Raw genomic sequence first — 11,943 nt, 5'->3', positions numbered from 1 at the left:
TCTATCTTAACTGAAAAAAAAACCGGCCAAGTGCGAGTCGGACTCGCCCACCGAGGGTTCCGTACAAACTTTCTTTCAAACTACCTAGTAAAAATAATCTCATATTTTCATATAACTCTAATGACTTGACTAGAAGACAAAAGTATAGGCACTAATGAGTATTATAGTGTATAGCGCCATCTCCCGGTCAATTTGCTAACTAATTTGCGCGAACTGGTTTTTCAGGGATAATTCTTTATAATGTTAACCGATTTAAACAGTTTTTACTTTATTGGACAGAAGATGGTTTACGTAACACCTCGTATTAATTTGAAGTACGATATACATCCGCAAGGGTGGGTAAATTGAAAGTAAAAATCTGAAAAGTTTTTTGTGAATTAAAAAAAAAAGTATTCAAAATACAAAGACGATTATATTTTTCCTGTAATATATAGCATAAAACCAATGTTTACAAAAATTTTCATAATTTTTCGTTGGTAAACTTCGGAGATAAGGGGGGGGGGAACGGTATTTTTTTTTACATATTCCTTCAAAATTCTTTTTTTTTCCACAACAAAAAAATTATAAAAAATAGTTTATTTACGTTCAATTTGAGCTCTTTCCAACGATACCCCACTTGACCTAGTAACTTGAAATTTACAGTTTGCCCCCCTTTCATTTTGGCCATTTTCTACAATTAAAATTAATATATTTAAAAAAATTATACTTTCTATTTGTAGAGGTTTACAATGTTCACAACTATTCCAAATTTCAAGTTGATAGCATTAGTAGTTCTCGAGATATTTAGGAATGTGACAGACGGACAGACAGACGGACAGAGTCGCACCATAAGGGTTCCTGTTGTACCTTTTTGGTACGGAACCCTAAAAAAAACATTAAACATACAACCTAATTGTTTTAATTGAGACCTCGACCTTTTTGAAATCAATTAAGTAACATAACTACCAGTAAAGATAAAAATTACCATACAGTATTGTTTGACTATAGGAAAAAAGATAAAGACAGAAATGCACATAGTTTCATTCCCAGTCGCAAAGTAGTTAAGTTTGTTCTAGGTATAACGATACCGGTAAATTCTTTCTGTAGTAACCTGTGATGGTGGCAACACTGACTTTCTAGAAAGCGCATGCTTGTGTATCAAACTGTCAAAGATGTCTAAGTTTAATAAACCGTGATTAATTAATTTACAGTTTTATTTGACTCCAAAATATAATATTGGCGACGAGAAAATAACGTCATACGCGTGTGAACGTCATACATTGGTGAAAAATTCAGTTGAATAGACCCTCTATGAAAGTTTGAGGTTAACTTACCAATGTCTCTAAGTGAACGTTATAAAAGTGATATTTCGCAGAAAAAGACTAGTTTTGTGCAAAATCTAAGCAAAACTGAACTATTGCAACTATTGGAAGAACTGGATCTGGACCATGAGTGTGAAACAATAGAAGACTTAAGGAAATTATTAAGGGAAAAGATTAAAAGTGGAGTACTCTTAACAACCCCTGGAGAATCTATAAGTCTTCAAAAACCGCAGGAATTACCAGTCATGGCGGTGAATTACGTAAATTATCACATAGAACCCTTCGATGGACGCGATTTTGACACATTCGAGTTGCAATTACAATGTTTAATTAGCTTGAATAATGTACCCGAGGACAAGAAAGTGGCATTGTTAATCACTAAAGTTACACCAAAAGTATTGGAAACCCTGAATCACATGTGTGCGCCTGCAAAACCAACAGAAAAGTCATTTGCTGACCTCATCAAGCTATTGGAAGATAGATATAACAAATCCACTTCTGTGCCTGTGGACCGTGCAGAATTCCGAAAATGTAACCAAAAGGCAGAAGAAAGCATAGAAGAATACATTATACGATTGAAGAAAGCGGCTAAGAAATGTAACTTTAAAGATTTCAAAGACCAGGTCAAAGAAAAACTTATTGACGGCGTGTATTCATCCATTGTCAAATTTGAATTACTTAAAAATGGAAACCAGACACTGGAGGAACTAACCACCTTAGCTCGGACGGTGGAAGCGGCTTGGCTACAGACAAAAACGAAGATGCCCGCAGAGACGCCAGTGGAGGAACCGGCTTCCAGTATGTTTTTTGTCAAGAAGAGTACACAGAGTAAGCCAAAACAAATACAAAATAAAGCCAACCGCGGGTCAACAGCATCTGGTAAGTCACTGAAGTGTTATTGTTGTGGTAAAAATAACCATTTAAAAAGTGAGTGTAGTTTAAAAAACAAATTTTGCTCGGAATGTGGCCAGCAGGGTCACTTGTACAAAATGTGTCCTAAAAATCATAAAATGAACCTTCTTGAAATTAACAGTGAAGTGGAAAATAAAAACTGTGACATTGAGCAGTCGATTCAAGGACTTTTCCCAGATAGTGATGAATACTATAATATTTACACTTGTAAATCAACCACAAATAAGGTACCACCATGCATCATGGACTGTAGGGTGAATGGAGTGACATTCAAATTTGAATTAGACACAGGTTCGGAATCTACAACCATTTTGCAAAAAGACGTGGAAACCTTAAATTTAATACATGATGTAAAAGAAACTAATGTGAATTTCATTAATTATGATCAAATATCCTCAAAGCCATTGGGAATATTGCATAACGTAACATTTAAATTAAATAACGAAACTAAGAATGTAGACTTATTTGTGGTTGAAAACTATAAGACAAGATTGTTAGGCAGAGATATGCTAAAAAAATTTGGTATGTGGCCATTAAACATCAATAAAAATGAAGTGATGGACCCAGTAAAGACTATAAAAGAAAATTTTTCTGAAGTGTTTACTCCAGGGTGGGGGAATTTTAAGGGCGAATGCATATCCTTGAAATTAAAAGAAAATGCACAACCCAAATGCTTGCCTGTTAGAACAGTGCCATTTGCACTAAAAGAAAAAGTATCCCAAGAAATAAAGAGGTTGTTAGACAACAAAAGAATAGAACCTGTAAAATATAGCAAATGGGGAACGCCAGTGGTGCCTATATTAAAGCCTGACGGGTCCGTGCGCTTGTGTGGTGATTATAAGGTAACTTTAAATCCACAACTAGAAATAGATCGCTTTCCACTGCCACATGTAGAAGACATTTTCAATAAATTAAGGGGTGCAGAGTACTATTGTGAATTGGACCTCCGAGAAGCTTATCTACAGGCACCACTAGACGTCCAGTCACAAGATTTAACTGTGATCGTGACAGAAATAGGCACGTTTAAATATAAATACCTACCTTACGGAGTAAGTACTGGACCTGGGTCCTTTCAAAGGTTGATGGCTCAAAAATTGCAGGACATACCTAATGTGATTGTTTTTATTGACAATATATACATGTGCGGAAAAACAATGTCAGAAATGACAAAGACACTTGAGTCAGTTTTAAGTATATTAAAGGAATGTGAATTCAAATTAAAGGTTGAAAAGTGTAAGTTTTTCCGAACAAGTATAGACGTTTTTGGGTATAGAATAGATAAACAAGGAATTAAAATTATAAAAGAAAATATTGAACCCATATTGAACCTGGACCCACCAGAAAATGTGACAATGTTACGTTCGTTTCTAGTAGGGCTCCCGGTCGCGTCCGTGTTTCGTGTACCCGTTGCCGGGTATCCGTTCCCGTGTTACACGAATCCGGATTTCTGGCCCGTTTGGAGCGGGTAATTAGGGACCGTGTAATTAAGGTCCGGGTACCCGTGTAGTCCGTGTGTCCGGATCGACGGACTTTAAAAACCCGCGGGTCCGATCCGTTCTCGACGTATAGTGATGCTTGATGATCGTTCGCGTCCTTGGTTCAAGCGAATATGAAAATCAGTTTAAAGAACCAAAAATGATAAAACTTTAATAACTAAAACGAGAAAATGACAGCGGAGCAATTGTGACTGGGGACAAATTACAACTACTCGATTTTTTCCATGTAAGTATTACATTTTAGGCATTATTATATAGGGCACGCGTTTTCAGTGGCCTAAATTAGTATGATGTCAGAAAGCATGAAACTTGGTATGCACATAGCTTTGACGTGCATAAGAATAAATAGAAGTAGAAACACGCCGAGGAGTCAATCTCTTCCCCCCACTATTATCTCCCATTTTTAGCTTTTTTAAATTTTCACGAAAACTGTTAAAGGTTTTGGTAAGTAAATATTACGAATGGGTACTTACCAGAAAGATGTCTAGGAGAAGTATCATGAAATTTTCTACAATATTTCCATTTAAAGTATATTACTAACAGTCGGTACTGCTACCCCTACTCATCCCACTAGTAGGTAGTTAAACACAAATATTATGCGGGGGACTTAAACATAATTTGAAAATGATGAGTTAAAGCTATATACCTTAAAAGACAGTATTGTAGAATTTTTTTTGGAGAATATAATTTTCCTAAACATCGTGATTATAGCTTTTACGGTTTTCATGACAATACAAAAAAAAAACTGAAAATAGTGATATAGAAATGAAGGAAAAGTGGGGAAACATTGACACCTCGGCGTCTGCGTACTTTTTTTCTGTTAAGTGATTGTAAGTTATCTATATACATGTCAAGTCTCATGCTTTTTGTCACACTCACACCCTATCCGACTAGTTCAAGTTAAGAACTAGGACTACATATTCACTTCAAAGTGGTTCCCTCCAAAATAACAAAAAAAAATACCATTCTTCACTAGGTATTTGTAAAACAACGCGGCTACATCTAGAAATTTTCAAACAAAAGGTTTGTCCATGTCAAAGGGAAGCCGGGTGTGAGGTTTGAGTGTCATTATTATCAGTAAAAATCACCACGGGTATTGGTTATTGTGCTGCCCACAAGTCATTATTACCTTTTTCTTCTCATGCGACGTTAATTCTACTAACTTCTTAGATAAAAACGAATAACTCGATAGTTCAAATACATTTCCTTAATTTGAAGGATATTTTATGGAATAAAACTATATCGCCTATAAGTAATGAATTTACAATTGACACTGTAAAGTGTCCGAAACGTCGGGATGAATTGTAAATTCAATACGCGATATAATCCGTTTCCATAGTTATGTATTTATCTATTTAAGTATGTATATTGTCGCTTAGCACTCATTGTACAAGATTTACTTAGTTTAGGGCTAAGTCGATCTGTGTAATGTCCCCAATATTTATTTATTTATTTTAAAACTATGAGACATAGGTATAACTATAATAAATTGCATGAGTAACTGTCGCGGTAACCGAAGACAATATTTTGAAGTATATTTGTCAACATATATGTACATCTACATATAGTAAGTACCTATAGGTGGTATGGTCCCTATAGGTAGTTAGTAAGGCACCATGAAAATCATACAACAATCAGGTAATAGAACTAATATAGTATTTTTCACACAAACCAATACCCTGTTTAGACTTCTATTAGTTAACCTGACCCTTTAGCACAACTTGCCTTGTCGCACGCGAGTCCTTACATCAAGCGCGACTTCAAGTATGGACTCGCGCGCGACAAGGCAAGTTGTGCTAGAGGGTCTGGAGACAAATAAAGTCCATTAAACTCTACTTTTCGCAATTTTCTTAAGCCACTTTATTGAAAAAAAAAACAAGTAGACTAGTGTGCCTGGCGAATTATGGACCTATAGGAATACGTTTGTAATATTTGTATTGAATATCACCATATTATCTAATCTGTACGAGTAGCCTATAACGTAACGGGAACAAGTGCAAACAATATAATTAACACGTTATTGATTCAAATAAAACGAGTAAGTATAAAACCAATTCGTATTCGTTCGCTCAGCTATTTTTTAAATACCTACAAACCGGCACGGCAATAAGTCGATCCGTCCGCCGGCCGCCTCGTGTGTTCAATATCCGAACGGAGCCGAAGTCCGTGCGTCCGGCCGTCCGGCCCCGAACGCCGATTCGGCACTACACGCGCGAACGGCACTACACGGGAACGGACTTCGGCGGGTTCGGGTAGTTCGGACGCTTAGCACCGCCGGGGCTAAGGGGCCGGACGCACGGATCGGCGGGTAGTAACGAATATCCAGAGCCCTAGTTTCTAGGCAAGATAAATTATTATGGTAGATTCTTAAAAGATTTAGCAACAACCCTTCATCCACTTTATGAATGTACAAGGCAGGGAACTTTTGTCTGGACTGATGAGTGTCAAAAAGCTTTTAATTTAGTAAAAAAAAAATTAGGGACTGCTACCAATTTAACTCACTACAACCCGGATCTCCCATTAATCTTAACGTGTGATGCGTCAGCATATGGAGTAAGTGCTATAATTTCAAACCGGGGCACCGATGGAGTAGTAAGGCCAATCGCTTTTGCTAGCAAAAAATTAAATGATACAGAACAAAAATACACCACCTTAGATAAAGAAGCGTTTGCAATAATCTTTGGTGTTACCAAGTTTTATAATTACACATATGGCAGATCATTTGAGTTAGAGACAGATAACGCAGCTCTCACTCGAATATTTGGACCGCATAAAGCAATACCCAGAATGGCAGCTAAACGCCTTCAGCATTATGCGATTTTTCTCTCAGCCTTTAATTACACTATTAAACACATCAGTACAGACAGAAACCCAGCAGATTATTTGTCAAGACAGCCACAAAAGAATGATAATACTAAATTTCACACTTTGTGCATAAATAACATGGAAATAATAAATGTAAAATATATCCAAGAGTCTGAATTGAATTCTTTAAACTGGAAATCCATACAAAATAGCACTAAAAAAGATGTAATTCTTTCTAAAGTATTAATGTTCTGTCAGGACGGCTGGCCAGAAAAAGTGTCAGATAAAAACTTAGAGCCTTATTTTTTAAGACGACACGAAATTAGTATAGATAGGGATTGTATTATGTGGGGCCACAGAATTATAATCCCTTCCAACTTAAGAGAAACCGTTTTGGAGGAACTCCATTTAACTCACTTTGGAACTTCCAGAATGGTGGAAATGGCTAAAGCCTATTTCTGGTGGCCGAAACTAAATGAAAATATTGAAAACATGGCCAATGCCTGTAAATTATGTTTAGAAAATAGACACAACCCCTCGAAAGCCATTCCAAGATGTTGGCCTATACCCCCGGGTCCATGGTATCGAATCCATGCAGATTTCTTAGGTCCATTTTTTGGAAAAATGTACTTAATTATAGTAGATAGTTACTCCAAATGGCCTGAAGCTTTTCAAATGGCTAATATTGGCTCTACATTAACAATAATGAAATTTAAAGAATTATATGTTAGATACGGGTTCCCAGTTCACTTGGTCACTGATAATGGCACTGCCTTTACAAGTCATGAATTTAAAGAATTTTGTAGAGTCACAGGCGTTAAGCATACTTTCACTGCACCTCACTATCCGGCCACGAATGGAGCGGCCGAAAGATTTGTAGAGACATTTAAATCACATATAAAAAAAATTATTGAAAGTGGCAAACCGCTTAACTATGCCCTAGGCATATTTTTGTTTGATTACCGCACAACCACACACAAAACCAGTAAAGCAACCCCAGCTCGGTTAATGATGGGTAGAGAGTTGCGAAATAGATTTTCCTTACTAAGACCAGCACCAATCTATCAAAATCTGGTAGAGGCTCAAGAAAAGCAGTTAAAGTATGCTAAGGGTGCCAGAATTTTAGAATTGTCTGAGGGTGACTTAGTGAATGTTAAGGATTTTAGGAGGGGGAAGAAGTGGTCTAAAGGTCACATAGTTGAGGTTTTGATACCTGGCTCTACTTTCATGGTAGAAGTAGAAGGAGCAAAATGGAAGCGTCATGCTAACCAATTGCATAAACTGTAATATGTGTTTAAGTTAATTTAGTTATAATTGAAACTTTTTGAACTCAATAGAGTTTACAGTACTATAATATTTTTGTGTAATACTTATCCTGATATTACTTATTATTGTAATAGAGGCTATTTAGGTTTAAGGGGGTGGAGAGTGTAGTAACCTGTGATGGTGGCAACACTGACTTTCTAGAAAGCGCATGCTTGTGTATCAAACTGTCAAAGATGTCTAAGTTTAATAAACCGTGATTAATTAATTTACAGTTTTATTTGACTCCAAAATATAATACTTTCCAATGAATTTAGTATTTAATGGTGATTGTGCTTTTGTTTCTTCGTGCCCCGACTTTTAATAAACCTATTATCTTATTATAGTTGTGATTTTATCTTTCAATACTAGCTTCAACCGACTTCAAAAAAGGAGGAGGTTCTCAATTCGACTGAATGTTTTTTTTTTTTGTTTATTTTTTTTTGTATTTATGTTACTCGATATCTCCGAGAATCGTGGATCGATTTTCAAATTTTTTTTTGATCGAACGGGTATAACCCCGAGATGGTCCCATTGGGACCAAGTCAGGGTCTGATGATGGGATCTTGGAGAAATCGAGGGAACTCTTCAAATGTTATAGGCACATGTAAGGTTTTTAGTGTATTTTTCAAAGGTACACCAGTATTTACGCCTGACGGTAGTAATTTTATGTGGCTGAGCTGATGATGGAAGGTCAACTCCTCAATGGTTAGGAGTTAAAGGATAATTCTTTCACTACTGTACATATATTCAGACTGATACATATAATATCACTAGGAACCACTAAAAATCAACAAATAAATAAACTTTTTAACAAAAAATAAAACCGCCTTCAAAAATAAGCGCGTTACAAAACACGGAGAAACTAAAAAGCCAAAAATAATAAACCTTTGAATTCAGATTTCTTATCGTATTGCAATAATCTAAACATCCAAATTATAAACAAATCAATTATTTTTGAAGGCGGGGCCAGCCTGCGTATGGTTGGGAGGGGCAAACAGGTCTGGTACCGACTTCAAAAATAATTGATTTGTTTATAATTTGGATGTTTAGATTATTGCAATACGATAAGAAATCTGAATTCAAAGGTTTATTATTTTTGGCTTTTTAGTTTCTCCGTGTTTTGTAACGCGCTTATTTTTGAAGGCGGTTTTATTTTTTTGCCATACAAACATGGGGGTCCATTTCCCCTTAGGAGGTGAATTTTGAAAAATTATTTCTTAGTGCTCCTCTACACCTTATAAGGAACCTACGTGCCAAATTTGGAATCTCTAGGACCAGCGGTTTCGGCTATGCGTTGATATGTCAGTCAGTCAGTCAGTTTCTTCTTTTATATATTTAGATTATTTCCTTACAAATGTATAGGTAAATGAATATAATAGCATAGGAAAACCGAGGAAAAGTTGGATTTAATGTGTGTGCCTTGATTAAAAACAAGCACAGGGAAATGACGTGAAAGGTGATATATTATATTACCTAGAGCAGTGGTGGGCTAAAATATATGAAGGAATTTTAGAGGCGAGCCAGATTTAGGTACAACAAAAATGCATTTTTACTACAGTACTGGCCAATCTGGCCATATTCGACACTATTTTGAAGGACCGGTGGCAATCCTTTCGCAGGCCGGTATGGCTCGCGGGCCGTACTCTGTTGATTAACCCCTGGAACGTCGTTGTCAAAAATTTGCTACTGAATTAATAACTTTCAATCTGTTAATTACAGTTTAAATTGCCTGGGACAGATCTGGAGCAAGGCGCTTGAGGGGTTAAGTTGAAACCAGATGGAGCATGTCCACTCCTATGCATACGAAAGCTTAACCTTAGAATGTCTTCTTCTTCTTCAATCTAGCGTTTTCCTGGCCTAAGCGCCAGGGACCTTAGAATGTACAGTCAACCAATTGGAACCCTAGGCCACTGTAGAACTATGTCATAGTGACGTTATAAATCAGATTGTAAGAAATATCTTACCGCTTGTCATTTTGACATGGTTGTAGAGTGGCCTAGGGGTGTAATTGGTTGACTGTACTGACTGATTTATATTAAAAAAATAAACAGTTCAATTTACCCTTGTTTGTATTTACAAAAAACTGTCATCTTACATTCTGACCGTCCAACCTAGAAGCACCTAGAACGTATTGCGATTAGTCCAAATTTCTTTAGATTTTTTCCGTCGTAGAAAAGTGTCTGGTAAATAAATATTAAATGAACCTTCTATAAAAGATTTAAGTTACTGTAAAGCGTTAGCCAAGCGCAGAGTACACGATTCTTTAGATAGCTTACTGTAGTCATTGTGGTACTAGATATTGAGAGGCATTGAGATGAGTGCTTAGTTCCAATAGTTTTAGCTCCAGTACCTATTCTGGTTTCGAAATGCGTATATTTGTTTTAAAGCAAACTTTGCTAATGTTGCAATTCTTTGAAAGTATCTACCGACTCCCTTACTTGCCTTAATTAAGCACAAACAAAACTAGCTGCTGTTGTCGCCCTTAATTTCTTTAATTTAAATGGTTTGTAATTTTAATAATACTAAAAGGATTTCTTTATGAGTGCCGATCGAGCCAGGGGGCCGATTTTTGAATGTCGATCATTCGATTTCGTGAATTTTGTTCAATAATATCTCCACTGCTAGCGATTTAAAATTTACTAAGGCCCACTTGCACCAACTCAGGATTAGTGGGCTATCTGTCAAATTCCATATTAAAATGGTGGGTTAGCCTTCGGTTTAACACTCCATTTTCGTTGGTGCAAGTGGCCCTAACGGAATTGAAAACGAGTGGTCAGTACCATCAGATTTAAAATTACTAGCCGTCCTTTTTCAAAAATAGCACTACGTCGTTTTCCACAGACATTCGAACGGCGAATTCGAGCGTTTGAAATTCAAAAATCAGTCCCCAGCGCTAAGCTTTTCAAATGGAAGCTTAGGTGATCGTGGATTCCAACTTTAAAGTTCAAATAGTTTTAAAAAAACGTGAACATAGTAAATTGTTGCACAAAATATTTATGTGACGTTATCTGGGTAATGGGACCTTATTGTCGATGGCGTTTACGTCCCGCGGCGTCGTATTTGTACACGAACATCGCTGATAACGCCGTAAGCGCCATCGACAATAATGTCCCTTTACCCAGATAATGTCACATATAACCGTATGCGTATGCCTCTATAGGTAAGAAGTCAAACATTTTCTTTAACACAAGTGTAAGTGTAAAAAAAAACTTTGATTTAGGTCACATTCTTTGAGATGCGCCTTGAAACGAAACGTGATAAAATGAAGACGATACATTTTCATTAACATAAATATAGTCACATACAATTCCATACTTTACGATCGCATCAGTGTGTTCACTCCTCAACACGTCACCACAGTATAATAAAGAGTACTATTATACAGTATGGCCACTCCTGCTCTCCGCTGAAAGCGCTGCCCACCCCATCTCGGTTACCTCACAGTTACCGTATTTCAAAAACGCGAACAGTCAACCTGTCATATCTCACTCATGCAAGCATGGTACGCTTTCACCTACACGAGCTTAGAATACGTGCCAGGAACGCGTCTCTTTCATATATTTTATCGCCAGTTTCCGAGATGTGACGTCACCGAAGTTCATAGAGGGCCGATATCAGCACGTCGTCGCTTGTTAGTTCGACTGTGGTTCGACACATGCGCGTTCGTTAGCAGGCCGTTTGTCGACGATGTAGATACGGCGGCAATTTGTACCGTTGTCGAACGTGACCCCTCACACTAGCTACTATTGCAGCGTTTAAAACTATCCAATTAAGTATAGGTAACTACTGTGACTAGTCCATTTCTCAGCTATGGTCCTAAATTAACTTTAGTATTTTCGATAAGGCGTAACAAATAAGTAATTAAATATGTTGTATATTTTGGGTCTAATTCCAATAAGGCCTAGTTACCCTTCGGGTTGGAAGGTCAGATGGCAGTCGCTTTCGTAAAAACTAGTGCCTACGCCAAATCTTGGGATTATGAGCCGTGGAAAATGCCGGGATAATGCAAGGACGATGATGATGATGATATTTTGGGTCCCAATTTCTGGAAAAGCCCATTTGTATAGTAAATGTATTTTTAAATAAAACAAATCTCAATTAAAACTACAACAAAACCTAAATTT

At 36.9% G+C, this 11,943-nt stretch overlaps 1 protein-coding gene across 1 annotated transcript; it reads left to right on the top strand.

Moving 5' to 3' along the window:
- The first annotated feature begins 1,528 nt into the window (after nucleotides 1–1,528).
- Nucleotides 1,529–8,053, top strand: LOC125233681 (uncharacterized protein K02A2.6-like). The gene is made up of 2 exons (XM_048139760.1): nucleotides 1,529–3,576; nucleotides 6,044–8,053. Exons 1-2 carry the CDS (start codon nucleotides 1,547–1,549, stop codon nucleotides 6,048–6,050), a joined length of 2,037 nt encoding a protein of 678 aa, XP_047995717.1. The 5' UTR covers nucleotides 1,529–1,546; the 3' UTR covers nucleotides 6,051–8,053.
- The last annotated feature ends 3,890 nt before the right edge of the window (nucleotides 8,054–11,943 follow it).

This window comes from Leguminivora glycinivorella, chromosome 14 (genome assembly GCF_023078275.1).
Source record: "Leguminivora glycinivorella isolate SPB_JAAS2020 chromosome 14, LegGlyc_1.1, whole genome shotgun sequence".
In the NCBI taxonomy this organism is placed as follows: Eukaryota; Metazoa; Arthropoda; class Insecta; order Lepidoptera; family Tortricidae; genus Leguminivora; species Leguminivora glycinivorella.
Note: the sequence above shows the minus strand (reverse complement) of the source record. Positions and strands in the feature narration are given on the sequence as shown.

Bases quoted from the DNA above. Each gene is read 5' to 3' on its own strand.
- LOC125233681 (XM_048139760.1), top strand. From the start codon at position 1,547: ATGGCGGTGAATTACGTAAATTATCACATAGAACCCTTCGATGGACGC.